The sequence below is a fragment of the Plectropomus leopardus genome, chromosome 3 (genome assembly GCF_026936395.1).
Source record: "Plectropomus leopardus strain MGB_pleo_1.0 chromosome 3, ASM2693639v1, whole genome shotgun sequence".
Lineage (NCBI taxonomy): Eukaryota > Metazoa > Chordata > Actinopteri > Perciformes > Serranidae > Plectropomus > Plectropomus leopardus.
In genome coordinates this window covers 37,133,379-37,151,673 of record NC_142178.1, presented here as the reverse complement: position 1 = coordinate 37,151,673, position 18,295 = coordinate 37,133,379, and the positions used below count along the sequence as shown (strand labels likewise).

Here is an 18,295-nt window from a genome sequence, read left to right as displayed (position 1 = left end):
GACTTTAAAAACACGTAGGGACATAAGGAATGGAACACTTTTAGACTGCAAATTGGTCTCATTTAACAGTGTAAGAGAACCAGGGGGTGGATTTTTTCTTTAGACTCATTTTTTGTTCCCATCTCCTCCTCTTGTGCATTACTTCCTAGTTGCGTCTAAACCGTCCTTTTCAGTGTTTGTTGAACTGTTGTTGTGTCTCAAATATTTTGTCTGCTTTTGTATGTCATTCTCCTGTGTCTTTACTCTGTTTTGGAGTCTTTTGTCCCTCCTCCTGTCTTCCACGTCGTCTCTGTCCCCCTGATGCTGTCCCTTTATCCTTCCAGGAAGAGATGAGACCTTGACTCATCAAGCTATCCCTATTTGGGCAATCCACGTCGATTGTCTGCTCTAACCAAGACCCATTCTCTCCAGTCTGTGTGTTCATGAATCTGTCTGTTTGCCTGTCTGTCTGCCGTGGTGGTTGGTGGGATGTTGAGTGGAGGTTCCTGTGACCAGTGGCTCCGTATGTAATCAGTCAGTCCTGGGACCATTCATTGATACATATGCCACTGCTGAGACATACCCCATTGAAGCCGGCGTCCGTTAGGTGTTTGCTGTTCATGTTTTTGTCGTTATCATCTATGTATTATAGATATTATATATTTGCACCATGAATTTTTGCAGTAGAGCAAGCCAGAGCCAAACCAGACTGATCGGAGACGAACGTGAGCCATTTACCTCTGTGACACAGGAGGCGACAGCTGGAGAGAAACTCAAAATCTTTAAAGCTGTGGCGTTTACATTATATTTGAAAAAAAAAAGAGGAAATAGAAATTTGGAAGCAATTTAATGGTAACAGATACATTTAGAACATATTTAGGAAGCAACTGCAAAAAACCTCGATCACCACCTCACAAGCCTCTTGTTTATTGTTTCTAAAGATCTATTTGACTAGTAAAACTATGCCTTTCAATAATTTTGATGCGAATTGTTGCCAGACAAGCTTCCTGTCCAGCAGGTGAGCCTGATGTGTCAGAGGTTTGGACGTGTGTCTGTTTCTGAACCGGCCTCGATCCATCTGCACTCATTTAGCATTCAGCCTCTAGCTTCCAGGCTGTGCAGGGACATGACCGAGGCTGTAGCAGTCATGAACCGTCGCCTTTTAAGCCGCTCCCGAGAGGACTCCGTTACCCAGGATCCCCTGTGAGGAAAGCTGCCTGACCTCTGACCTGATGGAAGCTGTTTTTTAATCAGGCTCAGATGTCCTCTTCCAACAAAACGGCATATTACTCAAAAGATCTCGGCAGATGAAGGCTCACACAGATTATGACATGATGATTTTTGAGTAAAATGTCTTTTTTTTGATGATGTGTTTCATGGTAATCTGGTCCTTGACCTGTGATTTAAGAGCAATCTTACCTTAAATGCCAAAGGTACAAGTTCCCCTCTGACACAGAAATGAGATCAGCTTTCTGTCTCTGAACATCAGCCCAAACTGGTAAAAAAGAAAAAGTCAAAACGCCCATTCAGCGTGGTTAGCAGATCCCAGATCAGTCGTCTGTCAGGGAACTTTACCTTGGATACTCACAGCCATGTGTTTGCCGATGGCGCCCCCGTGTGCGTGCATGCTGCGAGTGCATCCTGTGTTTGTGTCCTGTGTCTGCCCCCTGAGTGTGCCTGATGCCAGCCTGCAGGCCATGTCATGTATCTCACACAGAACCGACCGCCATTAATGTTTCAGCGCATGGAGCCGCCCTCAGAGGGAGGGGGCACGGACGGCCAGGGGGGTCAAGGCCTCAACGGCCTCCCCAGCACCCAGCCTGACCTCAACAGCATGTGAGTACACCGGGCAGGGAGGGGACGTGTATGTAATGCAATATAACACATGAGGAATGAATACTTACACACACACGCACTTCCTATGCATGTATAATGTAAGCATGATATGTACACATAATATTACAATTTTTGCCTATTGGTCAGACTTTAAGGGGCTTCTCGCTTCTTTTTCAGGACAATATTCTGTAAATGTGACACCATATGTTGGAAAAGTAACTTGGCAAAGAAATGTTACTTTTGCATCAGCTCAACTCCTAAATCTGATAAAAATATTGGTTGTTTTTAGGTTTTGTAGATGCAGTGGTTTGTGCACGTTTCCCACTGCGTCTCAAGCTTATCTTTAGTTTAATTTCGTGCGTGCGTGTGCGCGCTTCTCTGCTGTCCATTTCGAAAAGCCTACTCAGTTGCGTGTGAGCATCAGTTACATTTCCTAAAATGTCTTTTGGAAATAGGACAAGTGCTGTTTATAATGTTAAAACTGAGCCACAAATGTACCCAAATATGTATGTATATGAGAGTGCAAAAGTGTGTGTGTGTGTGTGTGTGTGTGTGTGTGTGTGTGTGTGTGTGTGTGTGTGTGTTGTCCTCTGTGTGTATGTTAGTCAGTCAGAAAGATTTTTTGACAGTGATTTATTTTTGGCTTTAGGAATGGCGACATAATTTTAGCATATTAGGAATAAGAAATGAAGAAAAATCATTGCTGGCATCACAATAATCACAAATGTACTTAAATTTTTAATAAAGACCAGATTTTAAGAGATTATTTGGCATGTCAAAATTAATATACAAAGAGATATAACAATACTCTATTATACTATTTTTTTTTTTAAATTAAAACAGCCACTTGGTTGGTCAAAGACACCGTGCAGTAGCTAGTCCACAGTGAATTTCGTCATTTCTTCGATGTGTAATCCCTGACTCGTGTGTGTGTGTGTGGGTGCCAGACCTCCTGAGGGTGGCATGACTGAGAGCCAGTCGTGGGTGACGGCCAAAGCCCAGGAAATGTTCCAGAAGACGGGTAACTGGAGCCCCGACAGACCCTACCCTGACGATCTCCACGACAACCGTCACAACCCACAGGTAGGATGAGCACTGACACGTCATGTGATCGCCATGGTAACATACAGATTCAAGCCAAACCAGTTTCTCTCACACGAACAGTTTGTCTCAAACAACATCTTTTCCGTTCTGGTCCAGTAACAATAGCTGAGTGTTGTCTAAAATCAATACCATGTTGTGTTCAGCAGGTATTTTGTTTGCAAGAAGCATTAAAGATGCTGGTGGGATTTTGCTGTTGCAGTGCAGATATCGAAAACCTCTCTAAAGCATCTCACACAATCATAATAACTGATGTAATTAATTTAGGGGTAAATAATAACCTAACCGCCACCTGTTGCACTATCTGAAACTGGAAATTCACAAAAAATCCTCTTTATATCTCAGTTCCTTCACAAACTTGTTGGCATAAATTGCCATAATATTTTCTACTGTATTTAAGGCCGTAACACTTATTTGTCAATTAAAATTACTAACTGAATTTTAGTGATTTTCACGTCCATCCTTAAATAAAAGTTTAAATATTTTAAAGAGCTTTCTGTATTAGGGGTAGGTGGATCAATACAAAAATATTGATACTACAGATACTGTGTTTTAATTGTGTTGATCGATTTAATTTTCAATAGGATTGAAAAACCCAAAAAACAATTTTCTGTTGTCACGAACACATCTCGTGCATGCACTATTTACTTTTCTTATTGCTGTTGTCTTGCTGTGTGCACATAGACAAACATATGTGCCAACACACAGCAAAGTGTGCGACCTGACTAGTGTCGTCCAACACATAATTGCAGTAGGCGAGTTTCCATCAAGCCTCAAATCAAAATTCACCTGATGGAAACACGTCAGTTTTGAAAAAACTTCAGTTCATCATAAAAAAGTTGTATGCTCACGTAAGAGTTTATTTCAGGTGATTTGAAAAAGCCATATTTAGCAAAACTGTTTTAATACGTCATCATTAGCTGTAACTTAAGCAGACTGATTATTACCCTAAATGAAAGTACATAAACCGCTTTTAGTATTATAAAGTATCACTATCAGTGTCAGTATTGTTGATTTTACCCCTGTATTACTTCAGATCAAAACCTTTTTTTTTTTGGTATCACCCAACCTTATTCTATAATTTAGCAAGAGTCAGAGCTTCGATGCAAAAGCACAGCCTTTCTAAGTGGAAAAAAAGACAAAGTAAAGCCAGTGTTTTAAAGCCACTGACTGAGTGGAAAGTAGAAACCCATATTTCTGTGCCGCTTCAGGTAAGTACTTTACTTCACATTATCTTTCTGATTCATATCTGACCTGGATGGATGGGCGTTTTCGGGATAAAAGATGATCGATGAGAACCCACAGGAAAAAATGTGTTTCTAATTGGAGACTTTGGAGATAAAATCTTGAGGCTTTGTCAGACCTAAATCCTGTTTCCTGTCTCTGATATGAAGAGATTTGACATAGCTGCAGAGGAATTTAAGAGCTTCACCTCAGCGCCCTGTTCAAGTGTCCTCGTGAAAAAGATTGAGAACTATTAAATCTACTCCGTCATCCCTGACACCGACTTCTCAGCAACCTCCAGTGAATTCGTGTAGAGTTTAAATCTCTTCAGTATCTGAAGTGCTGGATGTTGCTGTAATTACTTCAGCCTACTTTTTCTATTTTTCTTTCGTCTTTCTACTCAAAGTCCACGTCTTCTCTCAGTCTCACCATCTTCCTGAGTTTTCCTGTTCGCTCTTCAGCCTCCTCTTGAGTCAAAGGCTAGGAGCCGGTAGATGTGTTTTGTGATGTACACCTTCTCCTCCTCACTGCCCCTTACTTTCACTTGTCTGTTGGGACGTCCCTTCTCCCCAGCCCCTCATCTCTCTCTTCAGCCCCATGACAAATGTATAAAGGCGTGTATGGATTTGGAATCGTGCCACAAACTCTTTGGAAAGAAAAGGCCAAAATTTTGTTGATTTTTGAGGCGTTTCTCTGCCCAAATTTTGGATTCTTTGGTCGAGAGATTCAAAAAAAGGTCCCAGTGTTCCCAAAGAAGCTTCTTCTAATGGTCAGAGCTGTACGTGCCCACAATCCCGTCTGACGACAGTCTGATGATAGTGTGTTAGGGTAGTCAATACACAACTCATTTCAATGTTGTGTAGTTTTTAACACAGAAAAAGCCCAGTCCACACTTCACATGATTATTTTTAAAAACTTTGCTTGGTTTGTATATGTTTTGGCCTTTCGTGGACATGCAGACTGCATTTTTGTTAAACTCTTCCAGGTTGAAGATTTTTGGCAATTCTGTTGTCAGTGTTGACGTGTGCTCATGCAAAACAAAGTTTTGGCTTGTGACGTCAAAGTTTGCACCGTTATTTCCTTTGTGATGCGTCACAGATAAGGTGGTATTCTGTGCATTGGTGGGTGTGACCAAAATAGTGCAAATGCGACTTTTTATATGTTTACATATAATTACACACAAGTATCTGCCAATACCGGTTTCTGATCCAATGCTTCTGTTTTACCAGATAGTACAGCTGCACTTTAAGCATATTAAAGTTATTAAAGTCAATCCGTAAAGTCAAATTAATCCTTCTACAGTGCGTTCATACAGTAATAAATTGCCTGCATCCTAACTGTTCTTCAGTTGTTTTATTTTTTGTGTTTTATTTTGTTTGTTTTACTGTCGGCAGTGAAACACAATGTGCCACAGATTACAGCAAAATGCAAGAGACATTCACACTGAGCCAAAATGAAACTAAATCTCATTACTCAGTCATAACAACAATAAATTAATGCGTTTTGCTGTCGTTAATGGTGCGTGTGGTGTTTCGCCACAGGAGGGGTTAAACCCCTGCTGTTACAAACAGAGCGGAGGAGAGACAGACAGCGGAGAGATAAGGACGGCTGCACTCGTTGCAGAAAGTTACACCTGTGTGACAGCTGATGTAAAACAAAGGATTGGATCAGGCTCTACGGAATGATAAGGCCAATCCCAGTCAGTTAAAAAAAAGCCTTGATCGGGCCCAATACCGATTTTTGAGATCGTATCAGCACATCTTGGTTAGGGTTATGTCATTGCCCGTTGGCTTTGCATGCTCTTGGCAGAACTTCAGTACTAGTTTTGCATTTTCATTTAGACAGACTGTTTTAAAAAACAACAAAAAACAGTGCACAGTTCGGACGGGATTTTTATTTTATTTTATTTTATTCTTAAGAATTCAGGATTGAAATCCCTGTTTTCAAAAATACCCATGTAGATGTGGACTAGGCCAAAGGCTGCAATAGTTCTGAAGTTGAAAATAAATTTGAAAAAAAGAGAAACTTATTGAATTTATTTCATGTTCCTTCCGCCTCAGTTAGCGCCGCCCTCGTTTAGTCAGTGACGCCTCCCTCTGTCAGAGCCCCCTCCCTCAGCAGACAGTGGTCACGCCCCCTCTCGTTGTGTTTTACAGACGGTAGAGATGAGGGAGATGGGGCGGGACGGGTACTCCGACACTGAGCCCTATCACCCAATGGATGGGCATGGGCGGACCCTCTCCATGCCCCGCCTCTCGGCAGACAACCAAGTGAGCACCTTCATCCCACCATCCTCACCACCACCATCATTCTCCATAATTTACCTGTTAGCAGTAAGGACCGTTGAAGTGAATCGAAAAAGTCTCCTTGCATCCTGAACACAGAAGAGAACTCTAAAATGAACCACACCCTTTTTATAAAAATAAATACCAAACAAATATGAACAGATATGTTTAAAAAAAATACATATTTATTGATTTGTTTAGGTATTTTCTGCCTGATTGATCAAATAATTTGATTTGATTTTTCATATTTTTAGAAACTAATATCTCTAAAATACTTTCAAGTACTTTTACGTTTGTTGGTTTTTTATTTTTTATTATTCATCATGGCTCTGGTTCTCTGCATGGGAAACATGGTTCACTTCTTACAAAATGTTTTGACCAGGATGCAAAGAAACAGTGAGACTTTTGTAAATTCACCTCCCTCTGTCCGGCCCTCCCCTCCCTCCCTTCTCACCACCACTCCTTCACCTCCTCCTCCCTCCCTCTAAGCTCACACTCATCCAGCGCCGACCCGCCGCAGAGCTCCTCTCTGGCCGCGCTTAAATTGGAGCAGCAAGCAAAATGGGTCGGAGTGCTGGATGAGTGTTTTAGATATGTACACAAATACATATCTAGAAGACATATATATTTATAGAATATCTCGTCACCTCCAGCTGTTCCCTTTTCCATTTCCATTATATCCTTGGTGTGTCTGTCCTGTGTAAACTGTGGCCAGAGTTAGTGTCTCACTTCAGAAATGAAAATGAGAAAATACTCGTTTGTTGTTATTCCATAAACTCATGTAAAACAAATGCAACCACATGGTGGCCAGAGGCACATAAACTTTAGTTTGCCAATTCTTTTTATTTTGAAATTGATATCAGCCGGGGCAACTGCATCACTGGCTCAAAGCGACACTTTTAAGACTTTTTGGATGTGAGTGAGACAGAGACAGGTGTGGTAGAAGCTAACATAGATGATTTTGTGCTTAGATCCAGTTTAACACTTTTTATAGGCTTATTAGCTTTGAAATTACTTTAAAATCACTGAATGAGAACAACAGCAGATTAGGAACAAACAAATTTTGAGTGTAAAATCCTGTTATGTGCACTCCAGGGGTTTCATATAAACAGTGTGGGAAACAGCAGTTGCACTGCACAGGGAGGAGCCTCACAGTGTGTTAATACACATTTGTTTAAAAAAATTGCCATTTGCTAGAAAAGCGCAACCCATATCTGTCATGGTATCCATTTTTCTTTTTCTTTGTAAAATAGACTAAAATGATATGTTTATTCTACATACGCTAGAAAAAGTATTCAAATAAATGACAATTTCTGACTTTTTGTGGTATTTTGGCCATTCACAGATGAATACTGTCGGGTAGTAATGTATGTTGATCTTGTTTAATCTCAAGTTTTTATTTGGTCGTGTACTGCACTGATGCACACTGACTTAGAAATCTGGTTTCAGAAATTTCTCCAGCAGGTTTGTCGGCTTTAGACAGCAAAAAGGCACTTGTAAAGCTTAACCCTTTGAAACCTGGATCCACATCCGTTTTCTTGTGCTGCATTCAGGTGCCTTTCACAAGTTATTTGACCCTTAAGGACTGAGCAGCTTGGTTTGATTTCTTTCAAAATCATAGGGAAAAAAGGCTCGGCAATTAAATGTCCTACAGATTGCAAAAGATTAGGAAAAGGTGACAAGAAAATAACATGTCCACTTCCCATATTTCACATCTGAGGGCCATTAGTTCAAAAAACATGCTTTATGTGCTGCTGCACATTGATTCCTGCTCTGCTCTGTTTTGTACTTGATCTATATATTCTTAAGTATTATTTTTTCACAATAATATAACAACAGAAATGTTTAAATATATATTCTGATGCACAGGAAAAATATTTTCCATGTGAAAGCCTCTGGCTGCAGTTGCGCACACACTCACACACACGTCCATCCCATACTCCGACATGTCACTGCATCCAGTCGTGTTGCTCTCACTCTGGTATGTTGGTTTTTGTATGAATATTTTGGGGATAAACTGAGGTGTGTGAAGAAAGTAGAGAAGGTGTCAGTAAACTCTCCACTCATTTTTAGTGTTTTAGGTTTCTAAGATAGGTGGGGTTGATAAAAGAGTATTTTGGAGAAAGAGTGTAAACTTTTCTTTTGTGAGTGTGGAGAGTTAATGATGTCTAACGATTAATATATATTATGATGGTACTTAGATTGTTTTACTTCGACTTACCTAGTCTTGCATTATCTTACTTCCTTGTCTTACTTAAATATACTTTACAGTATAAAAAAGGTTACAGTTCACAAGTTATATGATGCAAATAAAACACCCCAAGCACTTTTCACTCATTGTTTCATTTTTAGAGCACAGACTGTATAAAAGAAGTGAACATAGCCACGGCGATGTCACCCACTGAATTGTGGACTACTGTTTTAATGCCTCGTTTTGCATTTTGGCTCATGCCATCTTGTTTTTTTTGTTTTTTTTTGAGCCAAAAGTTACCATATTTGGATGAGAGGGCGGTGCATGGTTGAGGCAAATGGTGGATCTGACTGTGGATCAGCAAGCACTAGCTATCTTAAATATCAGTGTGCATGCATAAATGATATTAATTATGGTGTTAATTGGGATGGTAATTTTGGCAGATGAAAAGCTGTCTAAAAACAGTTATAGTGTATAGTGTACTGAAAAAAAGGAACAGCTAACTCCTTTAGGTACAATGAACAAGGTATTTTAGGCAACCAAAGTCTAAGCTTCCATTAGATATGACACACTATGAAAGTGTGTTTTAGTTTTTAGACCAAAGAGGGTCAACACCCAAAACGAGTGTACAGCTATTTAAATGTTCACAGTGCCGTGGTTACTCATTGCTGCGCCTTCATCCTGATTGACAGGTCACCCTGCTACTTAAGTATACTCTGCTTTATCTTGTGTTTTACTCTAAAGCCGGCATTCGCACCCAGGTCAAATGACTCTGCACGAAACACGGGTTTTTATTGCCTCCAACTCTGATTGGCATTGACGGAAACGCAACATCCGAGTAAATACGGTAATTTCAGCTCCATAACTGACAAGATGCAGTGATGCACCGTTGCTAATTACTGTCCCTCGCCTCCTGAGCCGCGCTAAAACACTGATCCAAATACATCTGCACCAAGTGTGAAAGAGAGACTGAATAACTAAGAGATATATAAAGAGAAGAAACCACTAAAAAGTTTTCAAAGACCTCTGTCCTTGCTGCTGTTTACTGTTCACCTGCTTTCCGGCCTGTCCCTGATGTCACACAGGCACACCAACAAAACAACCCACAAACACACACACAAAAGCTGACAGAAAGGCAGACTCATATGCAATGGTGGGGAGTTCACTGGCATTGGGAATGCAGTCTATTTACTGTATTCAGCGGGTTTGCTTGAAAAAAAACCTGTGTGCACATGTTAAATTTGGTGGGAAAGGGAGACCAGAATTGATAAGATTAATATCATGGTTAGAGAAGACTGAGATTGACATAATAAAACAAGAAAGAAGACGGTTCCTTTTTTTCCTTTTCTCTGTAAAATTTGACTTTGTTTTACAAACAGTAAAGTTGCCCCCTGCTGGCCATTAGAAAGAATGCAGGTTTAAGGCGCTTCAGCATTGGCTTCACTTTTAAGACCCGTAGGCTTCGTCCACTTCTTTTATACAGTCTGTAGTGCAGAGTCAGCACAACAAAAAATGTTTCCAAATATTCTCAGACTGCAGTTTAGCTATCACTCTTTGGATTCCTGTCTTTTTAAATGTTGAGCGGATAATCCGGACTCTTTACTGATCTTTATATTTTCATTTGATACTCCACGCTCATTAAAACAAACACAGCCTGTACCTGTAGTTTTGAACACTAGTGTTAATATAAGTAAATATAAACCAACATAAACACAAGTAGACTGCTGTGGGTGTGTAGAAAATGTCTGTGTGTGTGTTTCTGTGGGTGTTGTGTATACAGTATATATATGTGTGTGTGTGTGTGTGTGTGTGTGTGTGTGCACTGTTACTTACTGCCTTCTAACACTGCTCTGCCTTACAGAGAGCTCATGCTGTTTCGGTAAGTGTGTGTATGAGTGTGTGTGGATGGACATGCATCATATGTTGTCCTCTGTCCTCTCTCGCTCACTGGCACACCCACCTCGCTCTTATGTGTGTGCACTGGCCTCCTTTAAATTAACCGAGTTCTCTTTCTCTCTTTCTCCTTTCTCTCTGTCCCCCTTTATCACTTATTTATTCATTTTTTCATATTTTTTACCTCCGTACTGTCTTTTTCATTCTTCCTTTCATCTTCTACTCCCATTTTTACATGTCCTTCATCCCTCTCCCTCTGTTTTTCCCTCCAAAACATATTTATCCACTCAAAATAACCTCCTTATCCCCTCTTCTTATTTTCTTTATGCATTTATTCATTTCTGTCTCTCTGCCTCTTTTCTTTCGGTCCTGGCGGCTATGCTTTGTCGGGCCTTTGCTCTGTGCGTGTGTGTGTGTGCGTGCGTGCGTGTGTGTGTATGCTACACTGCTCTGCTCTACGTATCATCTCTGTGTTTGCCTGCTCTGCAGCGGAGGAGACACAGGCCTCGCGGAAATAACCTCAGTGTATGTACCTCTCTATCTCTCTCTCTTTCTCTCCCTCCTCTTTCTTCTGTCTCTCCTTCAGTCATTTTTCAAACTGGATCTGCACCAAAATGTAGTTTGCTGGTTGTTTTGCAAAGCAAGAGGCACCATATCAGTGGGGTTGAACTGCAGTTAGTGGTGATAGTTTGGCTGGTCAGGTGGTCTAAATTTTTTAATCTCTGAGACAATTTAGTATTACAGTCATTTCAATACTTTTTATGTTCTGCATTCTTTTATCAATCGCTATTCAACATTTGTGCATTCTTTTGATTTTTTTGACATCTGAGCAGGAAAGGCAAGTTGGGCGAGCAGTTTCCTCACCAGTCAGTCAGACTTCAGTGTTTGATGTGCACACACTTGCACAGCCCGTATGAGCTCAGGTTTTGTAAAACATTTCTCTTTGTGTTTTCAGTCATACCTCTTTTCCTGTGCACTTATAAAAAGTGTTGGATGTCTAGTAAAACCATAGACTGTAGAAAAGTGGACACAGCCATCATGATGTGGTTTTAAAGCCCAAGTTTGGCGTTTTGGCTGTCGGCATTTTAGTTTTTTGGTGCCTGTATCGATCGTATTTGAACGAGAGCGTGGAGCAAGAGAGGGTAAGCATTGCTATGCCTCTATTCTGAATGATAGGTTGCGATGGTAGCAGCATGTTGGTTACAAGGCAGCCACGCCCTGTCTATTTGACACCAAATGGGGTAATATTTTACAAAATGAAAATCATGCTGTATTAATGAAGACTTGTAATTAGAGATTGAGACCATAAATATTATTGTTATTGTATTTTATTGGATGTTATTTAATCATTGGGTCCACCAGGCACAAAGTGGCGCACATCGCTGCCCAACTGTCATTCCCAGTTTTATACCAACACAGTCATCATTTTCACAGTCAGCAACCACATTGGGTAAGCAGTAAATGTACTTGCAGCCATCTGTGTGATAAGGTGCATTGTTGGAATATATTGCTATTTGGAGGCAGCAGAAAACGATTGCACCATCGACAAACAAAAACCTGGTCTGCAGTATTTTTACATACACAGGGACGCATGGATAGGTTGCAGGTGGCTGAAATAATGAATCATTAATGAGGGAAATATTAACTATGATTTCTAAAATGTGAACATAGCAGAGAGCAGAGCAGAGATGCTGAGCAACAACACATTAAGAGAGACGCTGTGCACATTTACAAATAAGCAGCAGCCCAACTTCACTGATTATCTCAGAAGCTAAAAGTTTAGCTCTGTTTCCTCTGTCAGGTTTATGACTACAGTTTTTAGTTTTGCTGCTTAAATATCCTACAATGTTTTCTGCAGTGACATTACTGCTCTTACTGCGTTACTCTGAGCAGAAAACTGCTCCCAATTTGCCAAATAGCAGTTCAGCAGGTGCAGGCGTACCTGGCTTTTAAAGGGAATGGGAGATGACACTCTGGTTGGTTAAATTCATGTTACGTCAAAAACACGCACAGACTTGTGCACAATCTGACTTCCTTTTTCAACCAATGGAGTCACTCCCTGCTGGGCATTAGCAGGAATGCAGGTTTAAGGCACTAATGCATCAGCTTCACTTTTCCAACCTTCAGGTTATGTCCACGTATTTTAAACAATCTAGTGAAACACAAAGAGCACCTGACAAAAATGCGTGCAAACTCAGTTCTTTCCTGCAAGCATGTCTGCAGCCGTGCACATCCAGTATGTGTGAAGTCCTTTTAACACCAAATACTGGAAGGAATAAATGAGTTGACTTGCAAATGTTGAATTTGTGCTGTGTCACAGTTATTGCAGGAGACAAATGTTCATATTTTATGTGATCCTCCCTCTTCCCTTCAATCAAATATTTGCATATTACTTTTATGGTTTGCTGTTTTGACAGCCCGGATGTCATTTAACTGTAATTTTCTGCGACTAAAAACAGACACCATCTGCGCTGATGCAGTGAACCCCACCCACCTGGTGCTTCAAGCTCTTTAAAACCAACGGTGGCCTAACTGTCACAGCTCAGATCTACTTTGATCACCTCCTCCTTTTTCTATCTTTCCTGTCAGCTTTTCTTTGAGCTGTCCTCGTCTCTCCTTCTTTCTCTCTCTCTCTCCCGTGTCTGCTCATGTTGAGGTCGCTCTGCTCTCCATCGTTTGTTCTCTGTGATGAGTTTCAGTGGAGTTCTGCTTGTGTGCAGCGTGTGTGTGTGTTCCTGTAGGTGTGTGTGTGCTACATGTCTGTCGCATTGCTGCAGATCGGGTCAACAGTGTTTGATGAAAGCATGGACTGGCCTGCTGTGTGACTGTTGGCCTGTACGGGGGTTTGGCAGCGTGCCGGCATGTCATTAGTCGTGCATGATGTGGCAGAGCTGTGATGGAGAGGAAGTGTTGTACTGACAAGCAAAAGTGTTGCAAAAGTTAAAGGCGGACAGATAGAGAGTGGCCGTGTGTTACACGTCTTTCTTTCTTTAGTTGGATGACGTTTTTTGTAGTTTTTCAGCGTGTAATTTGTTACAACTTAGCGTGTAATGTAAAAATGAATTCAGACAACAGTTTGTGTCGACACACGTGTATATAATCATAACCTAAATCTGATATGTTCAGGAATGTCTTTTATACCTTTTTAATGTTAGACTGACTTTATTTCAAAATAACACAGCGAAACAGCAACTATCTGTCTGTAAAGTTTGTGCAAAGTCATACAAATGCGTGTCTCTAAAACCACACTTATTAGCAATAGTATTAGTATTAATATTCGTAGTAGAAGTAGTATTAACAAGCATTATAAGTTCCTTCTTCCTTTTTTCTTTCAAGTTGTTTCAACTGTCTGTTCATGCGTTAAGCGTGTTTTTATTTCTTAAGTCTCTCCTGCATGTTGAGTTGAGCATCTTGTATATAAAGTTATTTATAATTAATCCGTCTATCCATCCATCCATATTCTTCTGCTTTTCTGGAGTCGGGTCGCGGGGGCAGCAGTCTAAGCAGGGAAGCCCCTCCCCGCCCACTTCGTCCAGTTATTTATAATTAAGTTAATTAAAAATAATTAGACTGAAATGCTATTTGGGAGTCAAACTGCAGACTGAAAACACAGACAATTCAAGTAGTATGACAGCATAGTGGGGACATTAATATTCTGATAAATAACCTCAGTATTTCTGAGATTTAAGTCAAAAAGTAAAGGTATAAAAACTTAATAACCTAAATATTCTCTGATATCATGAAGACACAATTGTATAAGAAAAAGTGATTATAATCATCAAGATTACAAGAAAAAATTCTTGAAAAATCACAATAAAATCATACATCTAACTCAAAGTATAAAGCTGTAATGGTGCAACAATGGATTTCTAGATCTCTAGTTAATAATCTCTAGTTAATAATATGGCGTGGCGAGAAAGGCTGATTGATGCACAGAGGTTTCAATAAACACGCATGGTAGTTTAACAAACATATTTATTGATTGTTGTTGTGTTCCTACAGTGGCTCTAATACTTGATCTTAAAGAAGTCATTGATTACTTTTACAAAATCATGTGTAGAGCTCTAACACGTGGAACAGTGAGGCTTGTTGTCAACATTTTGGAAAGAAACATTTACGTGTCATTCCAAAATAAACGCCCAGAAAATCTGAAAAGTAACACGTCCTTTTCGGTGTGAGTGTGTGTTTACATATTAAGTGTGTGAACATGTGTGGTGCTGTGCTTCCAGCAACCCAGAGGGCGTGCATGGCTTGTGTAAGGCTGCTCGGAGTGTGTGTGTGTGTGTGTGTGTGCGTGCGTGCGTGCGTGCGTGCGTGCGTGCGTGCGTGCGTGCGTGCTGCAGCTGCTGTCAGGACGGTGAATCCTCTCTCGTGTTTGTCTGAGTCGTTGTCCGGCCTGCTGCTTGCAGACTGACGTGTGCTTTGTCATCAGGGTGATGTGAAGCTCTCTAAGGGGTTCAGAGTGTCAGCAGGGTCCCGTCCTGGTCACAAGAGCCTGATCATGAACCCAGCATGAAAATCAAGACTGGTTCCAGAAAAAAATGTGTAAATGGAGCGAGTTCCTTCATAAGATTAACTGTGGTTTACTGTTTACCTGCCATGTTATCTGTGGAGTGCCATGATGCAAAGACATGGCCAAAAACAGGTTAAAAATGAATAATATTTGATATAATAATATCAATATCAATATCATAATATAATAATATTTGATTTCTCTACATAAATGCACATACAGTACCAGTATAGACAAGGTTCCCACAGTCATGGAAAACCTGGAAAATTGTGTAATTTCACAATCAAAATCACATTTTTCAGGCCTGGAAAAGTCATAAAATGAGTAAAAAATTATTGGAAGTTCTGGAAAAATCTGGAATTTTTGTGTGTGTAATGAAATTTTTACAGTAATCTTTCATGGATAACCTCCCACATAATGTAACATAACGTCAAATTTACTTCCTGGCGCTGATGACGTAGAGTATCTATAATATTCGTTGATATTTGACAATATTTTGTTTACCATCACGTACATTTCTTCGTGTTCTTCTTGCATTCTGTCTCACGTATGCCAGCTAGCTGGAGTTTTGTCTAAATTTGATGTTTTTTAAAAATGTGTGGAAACCCTGGATATAATACACAGGACAGGGAGTTACTGTGATTTTTTTAAGGCCATCAGTGAATACCTCAATGCACTCGTCACCAAGACAAGTATAACAACATATTCTAAATTAGAAATTAAGGCCAACTGCATTGATCAAGAGAGTTGTGATTCTGGCTTTGATGTATCAGATATGATTTTAACATGTAAACCCTTCAAAAAAAATATTGTTGAAAAATAATAATCAGTTCTGAAGGATTTCTCTGTTGGGTTCATGCAGAGCGTTTTGACCCGGCTCGAAGATTGTGGAATATGAGTTTACCTTATCCACATGGCTGCCATATTTGATTTATCTCACAGTGTTTTACATTGTGTTGGACAGCAATACCTATATATATGTGTACATATATATATATATAACACACATCCCCTGGCACCCATCCTCTAATAATATGATAATGATAATAATGATAATAATGATAATTACAGCGCATGTTTCCTCGATCTTCAGGTGATTACAGGCCTGGATCGCATCCCTAAATGATGTCAGCAGTTTTCTCTGCTGTTTCACTTTGTGTCAGTTTATGTGTTAAAACTCGTTCTAATCTCCTCAAGTTTAAATTGAGATTATTATTTTTGTTTTTCCTTTTTTCGAATAAAGAACAAAAATCTGTTTATTTTGAATATTGGCAAAATAAATGCAGAAAAATAACACTAATGTCAAGGCCTTCGTGAGATCGCAGCTCTTCTTCGCTGGTTTGGTGATGTACAAACTTTGAACTCTAGATGGTAAAAAGCTTTCCAGCCTGAGTGATTTAAATGAAATCTGGCTGCCATTTGGAAAAGTGCAGTGGGTGCATGTGAGGCATGGTCTCTACAGCCCTCCTTCATGCTTGCTCTCTGTCTCTCTGCCCCTTCTCTTCTCTTCCTGTCGGTTCCCTGTTTATCTTGTCTGTTTCATCCCTCCACGTCTTGGTGAAGAAGCATGGTTTTACATGTGCTTGTTGAAGGCTTAGCAGGGATTTCAGGTGCTGTGGGTCGAGCTAGTTGAATGCAAAGACAGTGAGCTGATGTATGATTTAAAACGGGTCAGATTTATTTTAGATCAGATGGGTGGAGGTCGCCACACAGGACAACATGAAAAGCTTAAAATGTTCATATTATTGAAACAAAATGCAACCGAAAACCTGACTTGTCCTTGTGTGATTAACCCACCTGTCTGACCGTATTTTCATTCAGTTTGCACATAAACACACAGAAATGCACAATCTGACAATAGTGTCATACATTCATTAAAAGTCAGAAAAGTGTTTGTCGAGCGTCTCACAGCTGAGGATGGCTCCACCGGTCAGAATGCATTAAATCTCACTTTTTTTCCTTTTCCTCTCTTTCTTTCTTTCTTTCTTTCTCCCCCCTCCCACTTTTTTTAAATCTCTTTTCTCCTCATTTTATCACATCCTCTCCTTCCTTCTGTTCTCTGTCCCTCCTTTTTTCTGTATCTCTGCTCTCTCCTTCGTCCTCACAGACCATCACCGACACCAGTCCGATGCGTCGCTCCACCTCCAGCCTGGTCCACGGCCGTTCGGGCCGCGGCGTGCGGCTGGACGACTACTCCCTGGAGAGGGTGGTGTCTGAGGAGGGGAGGCACGGAGGAGGACGCAGACACAGGGACAGGAGTCACCGGGCCTCACAGCGCTCCCTGACCAGATACACCGACGCTGACACGGGTGAGTCGCTCAGAGTGGACGGCGACAGTCTGAACTGCTCTTAATGTCTACATTACACCTGACAAGCATTATGTGGCACAAACTGGCATCGAAAGGGTTAATATTCTGAAAAAAGAATTAATATTTGGTAGTTATGATCATGACTGTAGTTGGTTAAAAGATTTAACTCAGTGAAAGGTGAAAATGATACTAGTAAATAGTATTTTTATAGCAGTTTTAAGATATTTTTGTCCTCTAAGGTATCACAGTTTTTTTGTTGTTGTTGTTTTTTTGTACTTCACAAATAATTAAAAACGCATCAAATTCAGTGTTGTTTCTAACAGTTGACATTCCCAAGACTGTCAAAAACTGACAATAAAAATTCACCTTAGCATTTAGTTTACAATATATATATTTAAAATAAAAGCATCATATTTTTATGGAAGCTTTTTTTTGTCCATTGATGACACAAATTGAGGAAGGGGTTAAGATTTTCTTTCCCAAATCAGTGACTCGACAAAGCATTTGACTGATGATAAATGTTATGATTTCTTTTGAAATTAGACAGTGAAGTTTGAAACATTTATTGTAGCCACGATTTTAGACTTCCGTAAGTTTATAAAGCACACAGCAGCATTAGCTGCCTCGTAATGACGTAACGTTGTGGTATAGTTGCAGTTTATTGAGCTGAGAGAGCAGAGAAGTCATCATACTCACTACATTTTATGTGAGCCGAGTTTTTTCACAAAGTCCTTGAAACGAACATTGTCCACTTCATCACTGACTGCGGGTGCAAATTGCATGCTTCGGCCGTGAAACAAATGCAACAGCGCTGCCACAGTTAAACTCGAGATCCTCTTCATAAATTGGAAAGCTCTCTAATCTGATGGAGAGGACTCGCTCTGCTTCTCAGACTCGGTACTGATAATGGTGTTTGTGATTAGTTTTCTTTTATCCATATTTGGATCTTTGCATGGATTTTTTC

The 18,295-nt window shown here is 40.2% G+C and overlaps 1 protein-coding gene across 12 annotated transcripts in view; it reads left to right on the top strand.

Moving 5' to 3' along the window:
- The window catches only part of LOC121942442 (calcium voltage-gated channel subunit alpha1 Ab), a 180,269-nt gene that overhangs the window by 145,119 nt on the left and 16,855 nt on the right, over positions 1 to 18,295 (top strand). For 6 of the 12 annotated variants that reach the window (XM_088074917.1, XM_088074934.1, XM_088074918.1 and 3 more), the window contains exons 42-46: positions 1,697 to 1,815; positions 2,763 to 2,898; positions 6,297 to 6,410; positions 10,999 to 11,034; positions 17,130 to 17,331. In XM_088074917.1, the coding sequence (XP_087931043.1) occupies positions 1,697 to 1,815; positions 2,763 to 2,898; positions 6,297 to 6,410; positions 10,999 to 11,034; positions 17,130 to 17,331 (607 nt within the window). The remainder of the gene's footprint in view (positions 1 to 1,696; positions 1,816 to 2,762; positions 2,899 to 6,296; positions 6,411 to 10,998; positions 11,035 to 17,129; positions 17,332 to 18,295) is intronic. The other 6 variants (XM_088074925.1, XM_088074921.1, XM_088074933.1 and 3 more) reach the window with 4 other exon arrangements.